This window comes from Puma concolor, chromosome B4 (assembly GCF_028749965.1).
Source record: "Puma concolor isolate L17-30 chromosome B4, mPumCon1.1.hap2, whole genome shotgun sequence".
Classification (NCBI taxonomy): Eukaryota; Metazoa; Chordata; class Mammalia; order Carnivora; family Felidae; genus Puma; species Puma concolor.
Window position 1 is genome coordinate 138,011,465 of NC_141673.1, and position 23,307 is coordinate 138,034,771.

The 23,307-nt window shown below is 45.5% G+C and overlaps 2 protein-coding genes across 5 annotated transcripts in view; one reads left to right on the forward strand and one right to left on the reverse strand.

Annotated features, from left to right (window-relative positions):
- Positions 1-6,506: 6,506 nt before the first annotated feature.
- Positions 6,507-23,307, reverse strand: part of FBH1 (F-box DNA helicase 1) — a 217,246-nt gene continuing 200,445 nt past the window's right edge. For 2 of the 3 annotated variants that reach the window (XR_015254064.1, XR_015254062.1), the window contains one exon: positions 6,507-12,820. The gene's annotated coding sequence lies outside the window, so the exon portion shown is untranslated. The remainder of the gene's footprint in view (positions 12,821-23,307) is intronic. The other variant, XR_015254063.1, reaches the window with a different exon arrangement.
- IL2RA (interleukin 2 receptor subunit alpha) overlaps positions 8,476-23,307 on the forward strand; it is a 56,154-nt gene continuing 41,322 nt past the window's right edge. Inside the window, exon 1 of one of the 2 annotated variants that reach the window (XM_086715031.1) lies at positions 8,476-8,615. In XM_086715031.1, coding sequence (XP_086571157.1) covers positions 8,552-8,615 — 64 coding nt within the window. In that variant the 5' untranslated portion in view covers positions 8,476-8,551. Of the gene's footprint in view, positions 8,616-13,700; positions 15,736-23,307 lie in introns of those variants that run through there. The other variant, XM_086715032.1, reaches the window with a different exon arrangement.

Consider the following 23,307-nt stretch of genomic DNA (forward strand, 5'->3'; position numbering starts at 1 on the left):
AAACTTTGAGGAAAGGGGCTAGCATTGCAAAGCAAATTGCAAACTATTATTTGCCAATGACTTTTATAATCTCTTTAAACAGCAGATGCCAACTACCCCTATTATTTCCCCAAAGTTTATTTTTTACTTTCTCCTAACCCTTTCTCTGCCGCCTTCTGTCATCTCTACTTCTTTGTTGGTCCACCATTTCTTTTTTTTTTCTGTAAGGCAATTTTTCTCACCCTTTGCATCTCTGATGTGCATATCATGCCTACCCTATCAACTGTGCCTTGGAGAACTGATGACCCCATCCTCAATGATTAGGAGCCGACAAGCTATCGCGCTTCACCACCAATGGGACTCACCATCCCTCACTGCAATCACTTCTTTCTCATCTCTTTCTTTCTCATCCCATCCTTTCTCCTTACTTTTAATTTCTGCTTTCAGTCATTCATGACCCATCTCTCTTATCTTCCTTTCCAAGGAGAATCTGTATCACTTAGGACTGGGCGCATTGTTGAAACGCCCATCAAAATGACAATCCATAATGATAAATGAGGGGGAAGTGAAAGAGGGTGGTAGATTTCTGGCCACATCTTCTCCTTTCTCCTGTTCTTCCCTTACCCCCTTCTCCCCTCTCTAGACTCTTAGAAATAGTTTCCGCTGCAGGCCAACGATTCATTAGTGGGGTGAGGGAAGAGATTGGGAAACCAAGGTATAGGATAATCTGGATAATAAATGCCCCAAACAGAGCTCCTGTCTTCAAGGACCTTCCAGTATAGAGAGAATGAGAGCACAACCAAAAGAGAACAATGAACTCTTGTCCATTAATGGTGCCACCTTCCTGCCCCCACCTAACCTCAGCCTCCAGCACCTGATTTAACCTTCTGTTGTCTCTGTCCATCTCCCCTTGCTGACCTATTTGTTTACGAGCATCTTCGAGGAAATGAAAAGATGAGACTCACATCAGTGAATTTCTCTTCTCCCAAAGTTCATAACTTCCATTCTCTACCCCTCACCTTCAGATATGGGGTAATAAGATTGCATTTTTCCTTTGCAAGATATGCTGACATCACTCCTCCTTGCCATGTCAATTCGTATCACTTCATTCAGGTCTTCATTATGTCATGCCTGGGGAATATCTTAGTATCTCTGTGAGTCCAATCTCCCTTGCATCTTTACTCTCTCCTGTCCACCTTCAGCCCCTCTGCCAGCTCAGCCATCACTTGGATTCTGTCCCACCCCTGCTTAGGCATTTTCAGTGGCTAAAGTCCAAACATCCTATTCTGTCCATCACGGTCCACCTCAGTCTGAATCCAACTGACACTTCTACCCATAGCTTCCACTGCCCGTCCGCACGGCTCTATTTCTGGTCAACTGCAGACCACGCCCTGTTAGAACTCAGTGTTTACTTACCAAGCCAGCACTTACCTCTCAAGTACAATTCTTAGGCCTTTCTCAACCCTATCAACCCACTAAATTTTTCCTTCCTGACTTTCTGATGTTCTTGTAATCATGATCATTTGTATTTATCCCTTTTTACTATTAGAAAATTGTCTCTCAAACCTAAAATAAGGCAGTCTGGGTCAGAAATTTGCTGTCTGATGTGAGGAACAGTTTCTTCTGGGAAGTACCAAGATTTTCTGGTAACAGGGCTGAGCAATTTCCTGATAAACTGAGATTCAACTTGCACAGTTGACCGTCTGTCCTGTGAGGAACTCGGTTACTTTTAACCAAATGTTCCTCCCTTGAGCCTAATCTATCAATGTTATCTAGCTACTCTTTCCAAAAAAAAAAAAAAAAGTCTACTAGAAAAGAGGTCTTTGAACTGGACTAATTGGAAATCACCTCCTTGCAACAGGCTTGAAAAAAACTTTGACATGTGCTCACAAAGCCTTTGTCTGTAATTGCTTTATCGTGTGCTAGTTATATTTTTGTGTATATGTGTCCTCACAAATAGCGGTATAATAGCGTTTAAATAGTGGATGATGGTATAGCATGGTAAGTGCTATGACAGTGGGAAGATAGAATTAGAAAAGACCTCCTGGGGGCGCCTGGGTGGCTCAGTCAGTTGGGCTTCCGGCACTTGGTTTCAGCTCAGGTCATGATCTCACCGTTTGTGGGTTTGGGTCCCACGTCAGGCTCTGTGCTGTGTCCGTGTGGAACCTGCTTGGAATTCTCTCTCCCTGTCTCTCTGCTCCTACCCCACTTGTGCTCTCTTTCTCTCAAAATAAATGAAGAAAAACCTTAAAAAATTAAAAAAAAAAAAAGACCTCCTGGAGGAAGTGATACTCATGAGTCTTTCCACGAGTCTTTCTGCCTCGACTGTAAATTCATTGAGCACAGCAGCTATGGTATATAGAGCCTCAGCGTAAGATTGTATATAATTCATGACAACATGGTTCCACCATCTTCTCCTCTCCCTAGGTCTTCTGTCTCTGCACAGCACAGTGTGCCATCAACGAGAAAGCTCGTGGTCAGTAAACAAGGAAGGACGAAAAGTTCACTGAATGCAAATTGTAAACGTCAACTAAGTTATTTGTTTTATGTTAATCCATCTTAGTACCAAGAATCGGCTCTCTTTATTTTGTCAGGAAAATTGTGGGGGCTTTGTGATATGGTATTTTTGGGGAAACTTTTCATTAATAGGAATTTAAATATTTTATAAACACAATCAATTAAATACTTAGAGGTATTTTTTTGTGCTGTTCTACCAGCAGACCTAGGTGTTGCTTCACTACTTGATGTTCAGCAACATTTTGTTTTAAATGTCAAGATACGTTTATGTGAAACCCTAATATTAGGAAGAAACTTCAAATAACAACATGTCAGACAATGGAATCATTTAGCTAGGTTGATTGTTTAAAGCAAAATGGCAGAGCTCCCATATTTGGGAAAGATAAGCTAAATATTTTTGCTTAGTGGCTCATAAATGGCTGGGGTTTTCCCATTTATGATGAGTTATGGTTGTTCTTATGTAATTTGAAAATTGTGGAGCCATTTCTAAGCAAGTCTGGGGTTCCGTGGGAAATCGCTAATACAGGAACATTTGGTGTTTCCTCTGTCCCTTGAGACCAGTCATATTACTCCGGGTAAGCTAAGAGGTCGTAACAGAAGATCCCACAATAATGTGGCTTAACGTACAAAAGAATTTCACTTATATAGCAATTTGAGGTACATATTCCTGGTCATAGGCAGCTGTATCCCCACATTCAGAAACTCAGGCAGAGCCCAATGCTGGCATTTTCAACACCCAGCTTCCAAGATGACTCTGGTCACAGCATTCTAGGCTGCAGGAAAGAAGAAACACTAGGATTTCCAGTAAAACAAATGAGGTGGAAGTCCTAAACATTCCACTAAGTGCCTAAACGTCTACTAACGTTTCCTGGCAAGAACATCGTAGAACCACACCTAGCTGTGGGAGGCTAGGGGATGTATCTTGTTCATTTGCCCAAGAAGAAACTAGAGAATGATTCTGGTGAACTGTTGATAGTCTCCATCACACTGTCATGTTGTGGTTGTCAATTTATTAGTCTCTGGTCTGTCATGTAAATTGAGTTTTAATTACATCATGTATTTATGATATCACTCAACTGAGTAAGCAACCAACTTTTCTATCACACTATCATGTTGACTCGGTTCTGTGACTAAGAGAGTTTCGCGTGGTTCTGCAACTGGGACTGACTTGAACAAGCAACAGGTCCTAACGTTTCCAAGAGAAAATGAAGAAATTCAACCTGAAATTTCTTGAAAATGGAGAAGTGAGCTTTTAAAGGCAAACTGATAATTTTTTGGAGGAGTGTGCAATTTCTATCGTTGTCTCTTTCCCCAACATTCCAGTGCAAGACAGGGTGTAAGGATTGTCAAATGTGGCCTCTGATATGAGGATCTAAGCCAACACTCCCCCTAAAAATTACAATTATTTGGGGGCACCTGGGTGGCTTAGTCAGTTGAGCATCCAACTATGGCTCAGGTCATGATCTCAGGGTTCGTGAGTTTGAGCCCCACATTGGCTCTCTGCTGTCAGCACAGAGCCCACTTCAGATCGCCTGTCCCCTTCTCTGTGCCCCTCCCCCACTTGTGTTCTCTCAAAAATAAATAAAGCATTAAAAAAATTGCAATTATCTGGGGTGCCTGAGTGGCTCAGTTGGTTGAGCATCCGACTTCGGCTCAGGTCATGATCTTGCAGTTTGTGAATTCGAGCCCGTGTGGGGCACTCTGTGCTAACTGCTCAGAGCCTTGAGCCTGCTTCAGATTCTGTCTTTCTCTCTCTCTCTCTCTGTTTCTCCCCTGCTCACACTCTTGTCTCTCTCTCAAAAGTAAATAAACATTAAAAAATTTTTTTTAAATTACAGTTCTTTGGTTTAAAACATCCCTCAAGTTGCTATTTTCCTTTTAATAATTTGTATATAATTTCTATAACAAAAATGAAAAGCAAAGGATTATTAATCTGTTTTATTAATATTTTATTACTTTGTTACTAATAAAATATAATAGATTTAGCTCTTCTAATTATTATTAGGAGGTGCTGAGGGAGGTTCTGCTGTAAAAAAAATCATATCTCGTTTTGATTATTTTATAAAGAAATTAATTAATTTGTGAGATTCATTTGTGCTGTCCTCTTTAACCCAAATGTACTTTGTGAGTGCTGGTTAATATTTCTTTGATCCTCAGTTTGTAAATAAATATCATTAAGTTTAATATTACTTTAACTTCATAAAAGAAAAAAGAAACTGATATCTAATTGAAGGAGAAGTGAACTTTAGGTAATTGTCATTTTCTTTTTTTTTTTTAACGTTTCTTTATTTTTGAGAGGGAGAGAGAGAGAGAGACAGAGAGACAGAGCCTGAGTGGGGGAGGGGCAGAGAGAGAGAGGGAGACACAGAATCTGAAGCAGGCTCCAGGCTCCAAGCTGTCAGCACAGAGCCCGACGCAGGGCTCGAACTCACGAACCGTGAGATCATGACCTGAGCCAATGTCAGATCCTCAACTGACTGAGCCACCCCGGTGCCCCTATAATTGTCACTTTCTATCAAAAAAATTAATTCCCAAGACCTTCTAGAGTTTAAGAAAAACATGAAACACACTAAACATCTTGGAGGTAATCGTGGTTTTATTTGCTTCTTCATTACATCTGTGCTCGTTCTCTGAGCTTGTCTGGTTTCCACATTTTGGCCTTATTTTCTTTCTTACTTTACTCTTGATGGTAGCCACTAGTCTTCCTTTTCAATCCTTCCTTCTTTGAACAATTCATTCCTAAACCTTTCAGGCAGGGCAAAGCAAGGGAGACAATGTGGTTTCTAGTGGAAGATGACACAGTGACCCAGCAGAATGGTGGGGTCCTGGCCCAAAGGTAGTGAGGAAGGTGTCTCTGTGCGGATACTGTCTGGTATGAGGAGTCAGGGTCCACCCAGAGTGCAGCAGGGGTCCCCAACAGGGAGCAGCCCAGTGGGGGAAGTCAGAACCTGATCAGAGTGAGAGGAGTCCACAAAGACAGGCAGACTGACAAGGGCTATCTGAGCCCAATAGGAATGGAAAGCAGGTTCACACATGGGGCTGGTATCAAAACTCAAGCAAGGGGAGGAGGTCATCCCCAAAAGGAATGGCCCAGCATAGGACTGTAGCACCCAAACAGGGTTAGAAGGACATCCATGGGGACTTGGGGGGCTAGCTTGGTAAGGGGCATCAGAGCTTGATCAGGGGGAGCTCATTCCTTCAGTGTTTGGGGGTTGTATCAGAAGAGGCATTCAGAGCCTGAGCAGGGAAAGGAGGAGATCCATGTGGGGCAGGGGATGGTGGGAGAGATGAGAGATGGATAACATACAGGGGGACTGATCGAAAAGTAAAGAGACTAGAGATAATGGAAACCAAATTTCCGCCATCAGGGAAGGGAGTTACAAATATAGGAAAGGAAAAAAATCAGACTTCAGCCCTATGGTAGTAGATTGGAATTGTGATGTTGGGATGTATCAGTGTGAACTCATGATTTTCAGTATGTGTAGATGGATATAGAAATACATATAGATGTAAAGATGAGTGAGCCAGTGTGTGTGTGTGTGTGTGTGTGTGTGTGTGTGTGTGTGTACATGCAGATATTTTACATGCATATATCCCCTAGCTTAGTCCTTTGGGAGAGCCTGGGAGTAGCTGTACCCCAATAGCAATGAGCACATCTTGGCTTCTCAAGACTATTGTCCTCTAAAGGACCCAGAGCTTTCTGGATAAATGGCAGATTCCAGGGCTGGGACAGAGAAAGTCAAAGACCAGCCCAGAAGATCTTTTTATGCCCCCAAAGCAAGGAGGTACTTGAGGAATGATGGGACACGTCAAAAGGTCACAGAAGCCAGCTTGAATGGGCTTCCAGTTGACAAACAGGAGACAATTTGAGCATTGAAATGACAATAATAGATTATACCCCACTGAATAAAATGAAAAACCATGAGTCCACATAGGTACAACTAAGTAAGTGAATAAATAATGGATATTTATATCATATCACACAATATTTATTACAAAGAGGAAAACAGTGACTTTGAAACGGGGGGCACCCAGATAACACCACTTTATTCAATCAAAGGACCAAAGTAAACGGCATCAGTAATGGGATCGAAGGGTGTGATGGTAAGGACACAGCACCACTTCTGTGTTATTCTTGCCAAAGATGCAAAACCTGATCTAATAGTGAGGAAATGGTAAATAAATCCAAACTGAGGGATAATCTACAAAATAACTCATTTGTAATCCTCAAATACGTCAGGTCATGAAAGCCAAGACAAAGGACCTGCTAAAGACACATGGCAACTAGATGCAACAGATGATTCTGAACTGGATCCTTTGATGTGAGGGACATTACTGAGACAACTAGAGAAACTTGGGTCTAAGGATTGCCTGGTAGTAATGCATCAATATGGTTTCCTGATTGATGGTTGTAGTGATGTTGGAGAATTTCCTTGTTCGTAGGAAATACACACTCAACTACTCGGGGGCAATAGAACATCGCACTGACAACTACTCTTAGTTTATTGGAGGGAGATGTTCATATTATATTTTTTCTGTAAGTTTGTTTAAAAACTATACAACGATAACTATGGCTAGCAAAAACCTCCAGTTCAGTCACTGGGACAGACTCTGGGGATAACAGAATTGCTGCATTCACCCACACAGTTGAAAATGTTTCTAGCCATGAGGTGAAGCCTGCTCTGGAATCTTAAAAAAATAATCTTGTCATGCTTTGATAAGTATCCCACTCCCAGAAAGAGATCAGTTGACGAGTTTTCTCTGCAAACTCTGGTACTTAGTTAGGAAACTACTCTTAGTTCATTTGCAGAATTCCAAGGTTCTTTTCAGAGGTAGTTGCTTTTCTGAGAGAATGTCAGGGGTAGAGATAATACATATTGGAACCATGAACTGCTTTGGTTGAAAAGATGGTCTTCCTTTTGTCAATATATTTACTTGCTTTCAAATATTTTAAAAATTGTATTTTAGTGTGCCTGGGTGGCTCAGTGGGTTGGGTGTCCAATCCTTGATTTTGGCTCAAGTCATGATCTCACAGTTCGTGAGTTCGAGTCCTGTGTTGCACTCTGCGCTCACAGCATGGAGCCTACTTGGGATTCTCTCTTCCTCTCTCTCTGCCCCTCCTCCATTCACGCTCTCTTTCTCTCAAAATAAATAAGTAAACTTCTTAAAAAGATCATATTATACTGTGATCATTAGATGATTGCTAATGGATGTGAATTTCCAGGTAGGAAACACAGTCAACCATTTCATGAAAATCAGAAGATAACTCTGATAATTAAACAATGAAGAATGATTTAATTTTGCAAAAAAAGGTCTAAAGTTTAAAACCAAAGCCCACTTTTAGTATGATCCTTTAAGAGAAAGACAAATCTGGAGGCAAAATATCTTGTAAAATCACAATTCACATTCAGGAACCTGGACATCATGGTGAAACAATTGTGGCCACTACACTACTGATTATAGATCTTGGCAGACAATTCATGAATTTTGAATATGGGTCAGTCTTCTGCTTCCTTTTTAATTACCTGAATACTGAAGACCCCACTAGGCTCCCCTCATCCTATGTGGCACCTGCTGACTCCTCAGGGAGCCACAAGTCTGGGGGAAGACCTCAATTTCAAGGTGATGTCAATTTATGAAACACTAAATGAGACCACTGCCACAAAGTGCTTGCTCACTCTCTTTCAGCAGCAGGGGAATCTCCCTTTCCTTTTCTGGGTGAAGCTGAAGAAAGGATTCATAAATGAAGTCCAATCCTTCTCACCAACCCCAACCCACACCTCCCAGCAATTGAACTTGAAAAAAAACCTGGTTAAAACCACTTCCTATATTTGAAACTAGAGAGGGCTAGGCACAATTTCCTGGCTCACCAAAGCAGCCCAATACTTATAGAGAGCAACTTCGGACTGTCATAGAGACCAGAGGGACCACAGCATGATGACACCCTGAGTGGATTGATCTTTTCATCCCTCGTCCTCCCAGCATGATACAAATAAGAGGCTGACTGGAAACTTGGCCTTCTGCAGAGAAACACCTTCTCTTCACTGCCCTCAAGATGGAGCCAAGCCTGCTGCTGTGGGGAATCCTCACATTCGTCGTGGTACATGGCCACGTGACAGGTAAGGGTCACAGGTGCCCTCTGAATCTTGGGAAGGCTCATGGATGTTAGCTCTTCTCAGCCCAGAATCAGGAGGTTCCTAAGTAGAAAGTGCAGACACAGGGGTTGAATCTTGGGGTCTATTCTTTGTCCGTGACCCCCTAGGGTCCCATGTCATGCTTCAATCGTCCCTGATCTATACACAGAGCCTGGGATGGTGGGATCTCCTGTTGCTCAGAGTCTTTGTTAATTCTGGGGTGAATAGAGTGGCAGGATATTTGAATATTAACAGAATACGAATGAGCAGATTCCTCAAGACATGTTCTCTTATTTTCCAATGGATACAGTTTTTCGCCATACCTAACAATCTAAAAATCTACTAGGAATCTAAGACCAGGTTAATGTCCTGAGATGTCAGTAACTAATATAGGAAACATCAGGATAATTTAAGATCTCAAAAAATCTTGGCTTCAAAAATGTATATGCTGTTTTTCTACATACTGCCTCAGGAAATAATACCTAGGACTCTCTTTACACATGCAATGTTATAGAAATTTTAGAAAAAATAAGCATACTTGCTTTCAGAACTCTACTTTTTCTTATAGTCTTATATGGATATATGCATGTATACATATGTGTTTGTATGTATACACACACACACGTGCAAATTTTGGATTTCATTCATCCTTTTAAATGGGTTTTGTCAAAGAAATTTTTTTTAACAAATAAGAAACCACCAACTTCTACCTCAAACCACCTTTCCTAATTGAGTGTGAATTTTCTAATAACTTCTTCCCTTGCTTACCCAGGAAGACAGATAAGGTATCAAAGTCTACAATTTCATTGCCTTAACTTCTAGATGTATAATAATGCTAACTGGCCACAGAAAGATGTGTTAAGAAGTGAAACCTGATAATGCATCTAAGGAGTCTTTTTGCTTATTTGGTGAAGTAGCCAGATTATGTTGGGCTGTGAACTGACCCAGGGATAGGAATTTCTTCACTGTGGAGTTGAAGAGGGCATGATTTTTGAAAGGCTTATAACATGACTTCTGTTTCAGCATGGTCTTTGCAAAGTGGGAGGACAGTTCAAGTTAGAACAGAAAAGTCTTTACAATAAGTCATGACCTATCTCTGGGAAACACATTTCAAGTAAACTTGTGCTATTGTCAGTCGCTGGTGATCTGAAGATATGAATGGTCTTGGTGGGAGTGAGGCAAGTGGAAGTAATACGAAGACTCTTTCATTCACTCGGGTCTCCAAAAATCTATTCAAAAACCTCTTAATCCCCTTCTCAACACTGTAGAAAATATGAAAATGAACAAGACATAGTCTCGGTCCTTAATAGACTTATAACCTAGCAAGGGAGATAAAGGAACAGGTATCACAACAGCACTTCAGATTAGAATGCGATGAGATCCATGTGGGCCAGATGTAAATGATGGCAGCATGCAAAAAGAGCCCTGGGATATGAATAAATTTCCTTAGGTAAATAAATTTTCCTAAGGCTTTAACTTTCTCAGAGAGAAAGGTCCCTGTGACAAAGACACAGCAGAGCACAAGGGAACAGCAAGTGGTCCACTGTGCCCCCTGACACTGGATGGGTATATGGGGACATGGGAGATCAAGGCTGAAAAGATAGGATGGGGTCAAATGAATGATCCAAGGCCTTGGATAGCAAGTTATAAATTTTAACTTCATTTGGTAGTCAATGGAAAACTACCCAAAAATAAAAATGACCATTTATAGAGTACCTTCTATGTGCCAGACGTGTAAGTTGTATCTTAATCTTTATACCCACTTTGTAATGTGGATGTCACAAACTCACTGGATGAAGAACCCAAAACTCAGAAGTCGCAGAGACAGTGACAGAGTTGGGGTTCAAACCCAAGGCTCCCTGATTTACACTCTTTCTGTTCACTGCAGACACTTCTGTGGAGGTGACTCTGGCACAGAGTGGAGAGAGATCAGGTGCACAGAGACATGTTGGGAGGCCCCTTCCATAGTCCAGTCAAGAGGCACATGAGAACCTGGTGACCAATGAGGATGAAATAAATTGAGTTTATGGGATTAATATCTGGTTTAGGAACCACCCCAGGGTAAGAAATAATCTCATCTCAGACTTTCTTCTCCAAGAGGAGGAGCCCAGTCTTAAAATAAACAAGACTTTTTACTCCTCAGAGGGGAGAGGTCTCTAACAAAATCAAACAGACCATCAACAGATGCAATTTCTAGCTGATTCATAAGGCAGATTTTCATTCTGAAAATTTCCAAAGCCACCAATTAAAATGGTGATGAGTTGCAGAGGATGTATTAGTCAACCTGGTGTTTTTTAATCTCTGTATTACTGGGTCCTGGGATGTGGTTAAAAAGAGAATTCTCCTGATGTTACCAACATGGCACGTTAGCGAAGGCACCTTTCTCAGAATTGTGGAAATTCTGAGAGTTTATCTATGCTTTGATCGTCTTTCATTCTAGGAATTCTGTGATCAAATCTTCATCCCCTAGACTCAAAAAAAAAAAAAAAAAAACCACCAAAGTGTGGAAACCCATAAAGATGATATTTTTGTCTAATTATCCCTTCTTCTAAAGACAACTGCCCACACTGGAATTTCCCATCTGCACATCTGTCATTAAAACACAAAGTGTTTAATCCTCCATGTTTAATCATTCAATTTCTCTAGACCCCAAGTGTTATTACCATGGTTAACCTTGCTCATTTTCAGGATATAACTTGGGGAGACAGGACTTTGGTAAGCTTAGGGACTACCTCATAGAAGAGCTGCTACTTTCTCTAAAATGGCATCTTAAATAGGCAGTGCTCTGTGTCACCTGTACATACGTTCCATTTAATTTTACTTTATTTTATTTTGCAATTTTAAAACATTTTATTGAACTCAAGAAATCCAATGCTATCGCTTGGATTATAACCCACACCAAAGCAATGAGTAAGATATGTTATAACTTGTCTTCATTCAGAGCTTTGAAATCCAGTATTCAATTACAGCATATTTGATTCTGAAGTTCAATCTGATTGGATACACTTGACCTGGATCTCCATTTTAGATTTGAGAAAACTGAGGCACACACACAAAAAGTGACTTTGCTCATGGTGGGTTAGAGGTGCTAGCAAAGAACTCTTCTTGACCACTACAACTCCACCCCTTGACCCCACTCATCTCAAAGAGAAGTATTCTTAGATTTCTTTGGCTAAGTCTTGAGTTTTCTGGAAGCGATGTCTTTTGTGCAATGTCTTGTTGAAGTCATTTCTGGAAGAGCTAGAGTCACCCTTGAGTCAGGCTATCCCTCAACATGGTGGACATTCAAGTGAATTTCCCCATCCCCTTCACTGCCCAGGGTCCAGTTAGAAACTTCAAAAATTAGGAGTTCTCTTAGAAAGTGGGGCGTGTCTTCTGAGGTCAGTGGAGAGAAGATTAAGGGGAAATTAAACTTTGCAGGGAGCTGAAAGTGAGCCAAGATGCCTCCTAACATTGTTGGAGGAGCATGGCTTTAGATGAATTGCTCTATCTCCCTGGGCCTCAGTTTCTCTCTGTAAGATGAGAAGGTTGACAGAGGTGACTTGGAGACTCCTGTGGCTCTGTCAAAAATTCTGAAAAGGAAATAAATGAAGCTCTGCTTAAAAGGCATGTTCAAGTTGGGGTATTTTTGGATGAAAAAGTTTCCAGACTGAAGACATACACACACGGTCTGGGTTAAAGAGGCACTTGGGTGGCAAGGTACCAACGCCTGACATCTCATTGCAGGTTATTTCCAACTCTTGAAAGTTGCTGCACTGCGCTCAGGCGCGACCCACTGCTTCTGTGAAGGCTGCAATTGTGAGCACGAAGGCAAAAACACCACAGAGGGCCGCGGAGGGCCTTCTGCTGCTTGCTCACTTCTTCAGGGACTCTTCCCCCTCAATGATTTCCTTGTCTTTCACGGGAGACGTCTCACACGGTGGGGACCTGTCTCTCTTCTCTTTATCGCAGGCCATTCCCTGTGAGAAAAGGAAAGGTCTTCATTCAACTAATGGCTTCAAAAGTTAGAAGCCCTCTGTCCTTGAAAATGCTCAGAGAGAGGGGCTGGCTGGCCACTTCTGGGGGATGCCATCGAGGGGTGCACAGGCTGGCTGGGTAGATGGACAGGGCAACATTATGGCCTCCCTCCAGCAACCTTCCAGGCTGGTTCTCCTCTGCCGCCTTCCAACCTCTGTGTTTTACTTCCCCTCCTAGAAAATGAAATTAAGGATATGTGATTTTCACATTTTTCCAACCCAAGAGCTGACAGCCCACACGAGCGCAGATTCTTGGCTTTAGGAGAGAAGGCACAATCCAGTCCACTGTCTGCTCCCTGCCCCGAACTCTGCGCAGCCGTGAGAGGCAGAAGAGGGAGAACTTGAACCATAGGTTTATTTGTGTACAGTGAGCTTCGAGTAGTCGAGCATTCAGAGTAAAAAGTTCCTCCACCCCTTTCCTCTCCACAAAGTTCAGGGCCCCCTTTCTCTGGAAGACATTAGGCAGAGTCTAAACGAGCAGGTGTCAAATATGGTGCAGAGATTTCCCAAACCAGGCAGGAGGCTGAAGTGAGAGCCTCTGATCCCCTTGGATCACTGCTTCTCTCCAGGCTGACAATGTGCACCATGATGGCATCGCTCTATGCCCACCCGGGGGCCCCCAGGAGCTCCTGGGTGTCTCTAAACTTCCTGAGATCCTGAGATTACTCTCATCTCTTGTTCAGCTCTTTGTTTAGGTAGGTGTCAGGTGAGAAAAGCTCAGAGATCCTTAGAGACCTTACTCCTCTCCTGTCTTCCTAATATCTTCCTCAGGAAACTTCTGCTTAGGTGGAGTCAGCCAGTGGCCCAGGTAGCACCAAGGGGGACACACACACACACACACACACACACACACACACACACACACAGGCCCAGAGAACCTCACTGCATCTTTATCAACTCATTTGTCACTCCTATACACAGAGCCTGAACTTCTCAGCTGGGAGAACAATGTGATAGCAAGAATCCACCTACCCTTTTTCTTTTAATTTTAAAAAAAATTTTAAAATTACGTTTCCTTATTTTTGAGAGACAGAGAGAGACAGAGTGTGAGCGGGGGAGAGGCAGAGAGAGAGAGGGAGACACAGAATCCGAAGCAGGCTCCAGGCTCTGAGCTGTCAGCACAGAGCCTGACGCAGGGCTCGAACTCACGAACCATGAGATCATGACCTGAGCCGAAGTCAGACACTTAACTGACTGAGCCACCCAGGCACCCCTACCCATCTACCTTTTTGATTCTTAATCTTTTTTGAGTGGTGAGACCTTGAGAAAATTTGACGAGATCTATTAATTATCTCCTTAGAAAAATGTACAGACATACAAAATTTGGAGTGTAATTCTCTGGTTTGGAGTATAATAGTCTGTGAGTCAGGGTCACCAGGTAAGTAAGACCTCTGAATGTGTTCTTTACTATCTTAACACTCATAGTCATGAACAGAGAGGATGAGACACAGAAAGTTACCCTCCCTGGTTTAAGGGAGCGGTGGTTGGCTTGGCAAAGGCAGCTTAAGAGGCATGGGAAGTACCTAGGGAAGACAGCAAGAAAAGAGTGCCAAGGGCAAAGCAAAAACACTAGGCAAGCAAGAAAAGTGGAGAGCCAGGACTAGAATCCATCCTCTTAAAATTCCAGTCCAATATTCACCCACATCCTTACACTGACACTCAGCGACATGCATCCATCCATCCGTTCACGCGTTGGGATTGCAAAGATGACAGAGGGTGCAGTCCTTGCCCTCAAGCTGTTCGTGGCTTAACAATGGAGATGAAACATGTGCTGAGCAGTTCCTTCTAGAAGACTGCTAAAGGAGAGCCAACAGTGAATCCCCAACACTGAATCCCCACCAGGCTTTCAGATGTCACCCATTTGGGGGCAAACAATAATATCATCTCTTGGTATTTTAGGTATTTTCCACTCAGATTACTCAGATGGTTTATGACTATTTGACTTATTCTCTGGTTACTCTTGGATTTGCATCCATCAGTGAGAGAATGCAAGCCTCACTGGGAAATGGATTTACAGGGGTGGTTCCCAGTGTGTATTTTGGGGTGCATTAACGAATGATATCCAAGCCCCACCCAAGAACAACTCAGACCGATTAGGGTAGACTCTCTGGGGCTGAGAACTGGACAGAACGATAACTTGTTTTGTTTTGTTTTGTAAGTTCCTCAAATGATTTAAGATGCAGTTAGGATTGAAATCCACAGAATGACGGTTCCCATGGTTGGGCTGATTCCGTCATTTCGTTTCTGTTCACTAAGAACAGGTGCCTTCATGCAGTACTTCTCAAATTTTAACGTATTTACAAATCACCCAGGAATACTGTTAGGGAGCAGATTCTGACTCAGGATGTCTAGGGTGGGGTTTGAGATTCTGGTTCAAACACGCTAACAGGGGAAAACCAAGTTGCGAGAGACCTAAGATCAACTATTGCTAAGTCGTGCGTGGCGAAGTAGGCATGTGCCTCAGCGGTCAGAACAGAGAGGGTAACATGCTTCCTGCAGAGTCTGGAAAGGCTTCTCAGAGAAGGCGGCCCTAGGACATAATGACTGAATTTGTGCTTGGGAATATCAGGACATGGGTTAGAGGCTGGTATTGACTAATGATTTTGCTGAAGTTGTGTTACATGGACCATGCTCCACTAGGAGCAGACTGAAAACTCAGGGGTTTCCTGGGGCAGTGAAATAAATGACCCATACCGCATGCAGACATAAGAGCATTTGTGTGTGCGCTGACCAAAATGAGGCTCAAATGGCTGGCGGTTCTCTGATAGAAATGAGTACTTCTGCTCAGACGAGAAGCACCTGAGCCCTAGTGTCACTAGAATCCTGCGGTGTCTACACATGTCAACGGTGTCTGGTAGATTGCTTTCACGCGGTGAATCGTTGGATCGGGGTCACCAGTACCATACGATGTCCCCGGGTAACAGGCAGGAAGGCCGGGATCTAATTTCCCTACATGCAAATTTCACCCCTGACCGAGCTGCACTAACAGCAGACCATGAGGCTAGAGTCTCGGTGCTTGCAGCCTGACAACCCATCCCGATGTCCCCATCCTGCAAACGGGAGAATGTCAGACAGTAGAAGACTATAAGGTACCAAAGTGTGGGTGGCATGAGTGGGGGGTGACCCGAAGGTCGCCTCACTGGGGAGGTGGAAGGAGCCAGGTGCCGATCAGAACTCTGGGCCTCCACGCAGGCCTGCCCGGGGTGCAAGGCGTGAGGCAGGTTGGTGAGATGTGCCTTCTGGGTTGCTCTCTCCCCGAGCTCCCCACCTGGTTCTTGCCACAGGCAGTGAGAAGGTGGGCCAGTGCCGGGAATGCTTTTTCCCAAAAGTAGGGGGAGGAGCAGCCTGTTTGTAAAGAATAAAGAGGAAGTTCGAAAGAGGCAGCCGGTTCCTCTCCCCCTTAAGAACGTGGAGAATCGCCCAGTCTCCAGCCAGGCCACCCGCATGGGGAGAGAAACAGGAGGGGAGGGGTGAAGTTGAAGGCTGGAAAGGGCCGGAGAAGGCGAGCCAGGGCCGTGACCCCGGAGGCCAACGCCTCCTGCCTCCTTTCAGGCGTGTTTGCTTTCAGGCTTGTTGCAAGAAACATTTTAAATGCGAATCATAATAACAAGGGCCGATATTCACGGCCTGTGTGCCCTCTTGCAGGTATCATGTGAAGGCATAGGGTCACTTCAGTTAATCCTCAAACTAAGGTAGGCCTTATTATCATCCCCATTTTACTCCTGGTAAACTGAGGCTCACTGAGGTTCACTGAGTTGCCTAGTGTAATACGACTAGGAGAGAGCTCGGATTTGAGCAAGGCCGTCTTGTACCAGAGCCTGCATTCTTTACTATTCTTCTAAGCGGCCGCTAAGGTCATAAATTCATGTGCCATAAAGAAGTTTACCCTCCCTTTTTAAAAAATTGAAGAAAGTACCAATGAGGAAGGTCACAGCTCCTGAGGCTGTACATGAATTACCGTGTCTGTGCTCACAAAATCCAAACCTGGCTGCCCTGTAGCTGCCCCTTCCTCTTCTCAAGCGACTGACTTGACCTCTTGAGTCCCACTGAGTCCTTGGAATCTCAAATTCTCTGAATCCTGCTGTTCCCCTCCAGGGCTCTTTCCACCCCGCGGCCCCCGCCCCCAAGAGCAGCCTGGACTGCCTTTCTCGCTTTTGACTGCTCTTCAAAGAAAGCACTTTAGTCGAACCACGTCTGCCCCAGCCGCCCACAAAACAGAGGAAATTCTGAGCACCTCCAGGCATGAGTCAAACCCACCGTGTTCAGGAATCTCTGCCCACAGAATCACCCACTCTTTTCTGTTTGGGACAGAAATAGATACCTTCTGTAGAAGCCTCGCTGCTTTTCGTATTCTCAGCAATAAAAAAAAAAAAAAAAAAAGGCAAGGATAGGTGTATGCCCCTGGGGCAGGATCGTGGGAGTTTTCTCTGCTGTGGAGTTTTTCGGAGTTTAGAAAACATTGCCGCCACGGCACAGTGGATGGCCAGGTGGCAGAGGGAAGCAGTAAGGCGACTGGGGGACCATCTCGGCTGTGGCGGGACTTTCAGTTACGTGTTCATTCCTTCGTTTATTAATCATTCAGCAAATGCCAACTACTGTGTGGCAGATACAGAGTGAGAGATGAGTGTAGGCCCCGTCCTTGGCCTCCGGGAAGTCCTCGTCCAGCAGGAGAGAAACTGGTTGCACAGATAATTACAACACACGGGGACATCCAAGATCTACTCGCAGAGAAAGGGGATGGAACACACCGATGCTTGTGCTTAGTGCAGACCCAGTGCGTCTGAGGTCCGTAACTGCCTCGTGTTGACGCGGACAGCCGGGACAGACGGGAAGGCTAGGAGCACTGTTTGGTCATTAATTACTAAAATTACCAAAATCAAACACCACCAATTTCGAATTATAATTATATTCCAGTAATATAGACAGAGGATTCGCAGAAGCTTTCTTTGGCTCAAGAAATTCCTTTCTGGGGGCACCTGGGTGGCTCAGTCAGCTGAGCGTCCGACTTCGGCTCAGGTCATGATCGCACGGCTGGTGAGTTCAAGCCCCGTGTCAGGCTCTGTGCTGACAGCTTGGAGCCTGGAGCCTGCTTCGGATTCTGTGTCTCCTTCTCTCTCTGCCCCTCCTCCACTTGCACTCTCTCTCTCTCTCTCTCTCTCAAAAATTAACATTAAAAAACATTTTAAAAATTCCTTTCTGGAGAAAATGGGAACATCGCAGGTGGAGAACAAACTGATTGCTCCCACAGCCCCCGAGTATCTGAGAAGCACGTTTATAGACAGTGCTGGCCAACCGCGACATCCCCAACTGTGTGTGAACAGTTCTCCGGTCCTAGACGTCCAGAAGGCACGCTCCTCCCTAAGGAAGAGGTGGAAGGCACCTAAGCACTCCTTAAAAACACATCAAAGGGGGTTTTTCGTTCCAAAATGGAATGAGCCCCATGGAGAAAACTTGGGCCCGTCTCCCCTGAGAAAGATCGGTTTATCACGAGACCAAGTAAAGGGCACAGGAATCATTGCTAAGAGTTCTGCTCAAACCCCTGAAACTCAGGTTGACGTCAGCCTCTTCCTGTCTCGGAGCTCTGTGAGTTTCCCGGGAGTTTTGGGGGCGCTGACTTTGCAGGAGGCGACACCGCTGACAGCTGTCCCGGCCGGCCGCGGTGGCTTCCCCTCTCCCGAAGAAGAAGAAGAAGGGCAGAGAGCCTTGAACCCAGCTGAGCGGCCGTGCGGTATCTGCTTCCGGTGCCTGTGGTAGTGACACCTCTGTTCAGAGACTGATTTAGAAAAAAAAGCACCTTTGTAAAGAGAAAACTCCTTATTTTAAGTGGAAAGCAAAACAAACTACAAAAAAAAAAAAAAAAAAACAAAAAAAAACCCTTTGTGAAATGAAAGGGCAGTTTCCTCAGACATCCTGCTAACACCCGGGGGAGCACAGAGACCGCAAAGGGTAAGCAGCTCAGCTCGCCTCGATCATGTTGCCATTTATTTCACTTTTCGGCTTTCACTGCCTGTCGCCACCTTTCACTCGGCAGGCTGGCGGTTTCGTTTCCCTCTGCCAGGGTCCCGGGCCCGGGCTTGCGACGGGCTGGTGCGACCCAGCCACACCCAGCTGTGCACTCCGTGCCCACCAGCCCGAGGAACTCTCGCCACAGCTCTGCGACACGGGGGTCGTGATGACTCCCATCGGACAGGTGAGGAAAGCCAAGTGGTGAGGTGGTAAGCGATGCACCCCAGACAGGCTATCAGCTCCGTCCCTCCGCAAAGGCAGCAAGCTGTCCACAGGTGTCCTTGGGGCCACGGGCTTCTAGGCAAGCCTTGAGTCTCGCATTTGAAGCACTCTTTCGTCCATCCCCAGACTGACTCCCTTGAAAGCCACTTTCATGCTGCCTTTTCCCTGACCAAAGAGCTCAAATCCTCCCCTGCCGCGTCGGGGACACGATTCATTTCCTCTGCCTGGCGGCCAACAGTCTGATGGGACCGTCCGCATGTCCTCAGCTCACAGGACACTCCAGTCAGCAGTTCCCCTGCCACTTCCTCACCTGGGGTCTCGAAGCCCGGCTCCTGGGGGCGCCCTCTCCTCTTACTGGAGTAAACTTCTGCGTCTCATCTGCTTGCTTGGCATTCTTCCCACCTGGACGGCATCGTGGGAGCGTGGAAAGGGCTCATGACTTACGGAGTCTACAGGCCTGAATTCAAACCCTAGCTCGGACATGTGTGACTCAACTTCCCTTCAAAACAAGCGGCGAGTGCCATTCCCTGCAGGCACTATCGAGGGGGGCGCGCAGGGGACTGGCACAGTGTGGGAAGCACTGGGAAAAGTAACTGCAGGTGGTCTGGGAGTGTAGAGGGATAAGCCACAAAAGCAGACAGTAGGGTCCAGAAGTTTCCCCAGAGAACAGCGATGAGGCAGGCCTGCGGGAGAAGCAGGAGTCAAGAAGGTGGGAAGTGAGCACGGTGTGAGCAGGACGAGGACAAAAGACATGGTTGGTGCTGAGAGCCGCACAGAGCTCTACTGGGCTGGAGGGACGGGGCAGGCAGCAGGCGTGGACATTTCTAAGGTGGGGCGTGAGCGAGGATGCAGAGCCTCGCCAGGCACCGGGGTTTGGATTCTAAACTGCAAGGGACAGGAGAACACGGAGTGGCCTTGGGCAAGGGAAAAACACGATGTGTGCTTTAGACACTCTAGGTAAGAGCTGATGGCAGGCGGCTCGTTTAAAGCTCCTTGGGCCTCAGTTGCTGTGGGTACAAAATGGGAGTAACAGGGGTGCCTGGCTGACTCGGTCGGTGGCGCATGTGACTCTTGATCTCTGGGTTATGAGTTCTAGCCCCACGCTGGGTGTAGAGATTACTTTTTAAAAATAAGATCTTGGGGCACCTGGGTGGCTCAGTCGGTTAAGTGTCCGACTTCAGCTCAGGTCATGATCTCACAGTCCGTGAGTTTGAGCCCCACATCGGGCTCTGTGCTGGCAGCTCGGAGCCTGGAGCCTGCTTCGGATTCTGTGTCTCCCTCTCTCTCTCTGCCCCTCTCCCGCTAGCACTCTGTCTCCTTCTCTCAAAAATAAATAAGCACTAAAACATTAAAAAATATATAAAAAATAAAATCTTTAATAAAATGAAATGAAATGGGAATAACACACGCCCACACTGGGGGGGCTGTAAGGCTTACAAGATGGCCTGCCTAAAGCAACCAGGATACAGTAGGTGCTCAATAAGTGTGACTTGCTGGACTTCTAATCTGCACGGTCGAAGGCCTAGCAGACCCTCCACATGGAGGTCTCACAGGCTTCTCAAACTCGATACACACAGAATCGTCCCGCCCTCTCTCCTCTTATTTCCTGTTCCACCGAAAGGCACCACCATCCACCTGACTGCCCAGGAAACCTGGGCAAAATCCTACACCCCCAATCGAGCCCCTTCTTGACTCTGGCCCTCGCCACGTCTCAACGTGAGCAACCGCTCTGTGCTCTCTCTCATCACCCCCCACCAAGACCCCTACCATAGCCTTCCCGCTACGCGGGTCAGAGGCAGGTCGAGGGCGGCGGGAGGCCACAGACTATGGTGGCCATGGGAACGGGGTGCAGCCGGGACACAGAGGGAGGAGATACAGAATCAGCCACGGGTACCCTCTCCTCTCGGGCTGCAGGATCCAGACCCTGGCTTCACCACAGACTGGTTGTGTGACTCTGGGAAGGTCACGGGACCTCCGGGTGTCTTGCTCCCATGGTCTACAAAGGGGAGACCATGAGAACTACTTATCTAATACCTAGCTAGTTATTAAATGACTTTTATTTATACTCATATTAATTATACTATAGTATAATTAATACTATACTAATACTAATAGTATAATACTATTAGTATAATACTAATAGTATAATACTAATACTAATAGTATAATATACTATACTATATATCTTAATTAGTATATATTTATATATTTGATCATATTTTCATTATAATAATATAATAATTGTATTAATTATCACTAATATTCCTAATAGCCTACTTCATAGGAGGTTAGGGAAGTCCATACGTATAAAGTAGCTAGAACAGCATCTGGCATGCAGTAACTTTTTTTTTTTTAAACATTTTTATTGATTTTTAAAAGAGAGAGAGTGTGTGTGTGCGGTGGAGGGGCAGAGAGAGAGGGAGACACAGAATTCGAAGCGGGCTCCAGGTTCTGAGCTGTCAGCACAGAGCCTGACGTGGGGCTCAAACCCACAAACATGAGATCATGGCCTGAGCCGAAGTCGGATGCTTAACCGACTGAGCCACCCAGGCGCCCCTGGCATGCAATAACTCTTGAGATGAAGTATGAACTGTCTATGCATGCGAGCACATTGATAGAGAGGCTCTGAAAGCCCCCTTTCAGCCCTGACATTCTAGAGCTTACTAAATATTTTAAATACTTGCCCTACAGCAGAGTGAAAAGTCCATTTCTTCAACGCCCTGCTAAGCCATGTCACCTTCCCTTGAGACGGCAGGCTCACAACCTGCATCCAGTCCTTTCCTACGCAGGACTGAAGGCATTGGTTCAAGCCAAGGAAGAAAGACTACCTAGTGCACGCTAGGTACCACATCGTTGAGGAGTCCCATCTGTCACTTTTTAGCACACAGCAATTGTGCCAAGGCCCGGTGGATCTTGGTAACAAATTTTAAGTTCCCCAGTCCTTGAAAGCTGCAGCCACCTCGGATTTAAGCTCTGTAAAACACCCAGGATTAATGCCCATGCAGGATCATTGCCCGTGGTCACACCCGCTAACTCTGAGATCTCTGTTGAAAAGAATGGCATCTATCTGCTAACTGAAATGATCAGAGACTGTTGGTTTTGTGCGTTAACTGAGAATTTATATGAGGTGGGAATGATGTAGAGCGGAGACCTGACGGAGCCCGGGGGACAGGGAAGGCTGTGTTTCCTCCAGCGCTGGCTGAGGGAGAGGGGCCCCCTCTGAGTCCATAGATTGAACTCAACAGAAGCCCTTAAGTGGAGTTTGCTTTTCTGAGGCCAGTTCCTGAAGTACAGGCAAGGGCTGTTGGTATAATTTAATCAGCATCCGTAGCCTCCTCCCTGTGCTGTGTGGTCCACGCCGTCATTCCATCCCCACTGAAATGTCCTATTCTTCTGTCTATGGGGTAGCACCTGTCAGCATGTGGATCTGGGGAATACTCTCGGGCTGCTGTTTGCTCCTACTAAACCCGACGTAAGGAAGTCACTGCAGACGAGAGCAGGGCTGTTGGCCAAGCACCAAGAACCCCAGACTCTAAGGCAGCTCTTCCCCCTCCGGTTAGTTTGTGATCTACATTTCCATGTTTGGGTCGTCCTTCTCCGTGAAAGGGTTTGAGCCCTGTCACCAACGCATAGCACGCGTCTTAGTCCCTTCAGGCCGCTATGACGAATACCGTAGACTGGGGGGCTTGTTAACAACAGAACCTCACTTCTTGCAGTTGTGGAGGCTGGAAATCTGAGATCGGGGGCCCGCATGGCGGGAGTCAGATGAGGACCCGCCACGGGGCTGCAGATGATGACTTAAAGGCCCCCACCTCGTGACACCATCACACTGGGCAGTGGGGGGCTCCACATGTGAATCTGGGGAGGGGCGCAAACATCCAGTCCAAACGGTATACGCTGTCTTGTTTAAACTTGGAGTGATTCTTGAGAGCAGGGAGGCAGAGTGCCCTCCGGGTGAGGAGGGGACTCCTGGGGAGAGCCGGGGGGCTGCTGGCAACCTTCGATCCAGGGCCACCCTGGCATCTGAGCATGTGGATTCGGTGTGTTTGACAGTCAGGCTGGGCTGTGGTTCTGAGAAGGAGCACGTTGTTCCTGAAGGTTCCTTCGTTTCCGGTGACCTTGTTCTGATTCCTTCTCGTCTATGTTTCCCTTCTGATCCTAAGCTTCTACCAGCATCATACTGACTTACCTACCTGGTATTTTTTGAAATCTCAGTGGAAAATCTGCTGCTCTCCAGTTGAAAATCTCCTCAACTCCATGGTCTGTTTCACAGAAGAGTCCCTGTAGAAGGTTCTGGGTGGGATTCACCGAGGTACCATATTTCTACTAAAAATATTCCGTCCCAAGAAAAAGGTTTCAAACGTTTGAAGAAAAACTGTTTTTAGGTTTCAAAGAACAAGAGTATATTTCTACCCCCTTGTTTTTCTTATCTG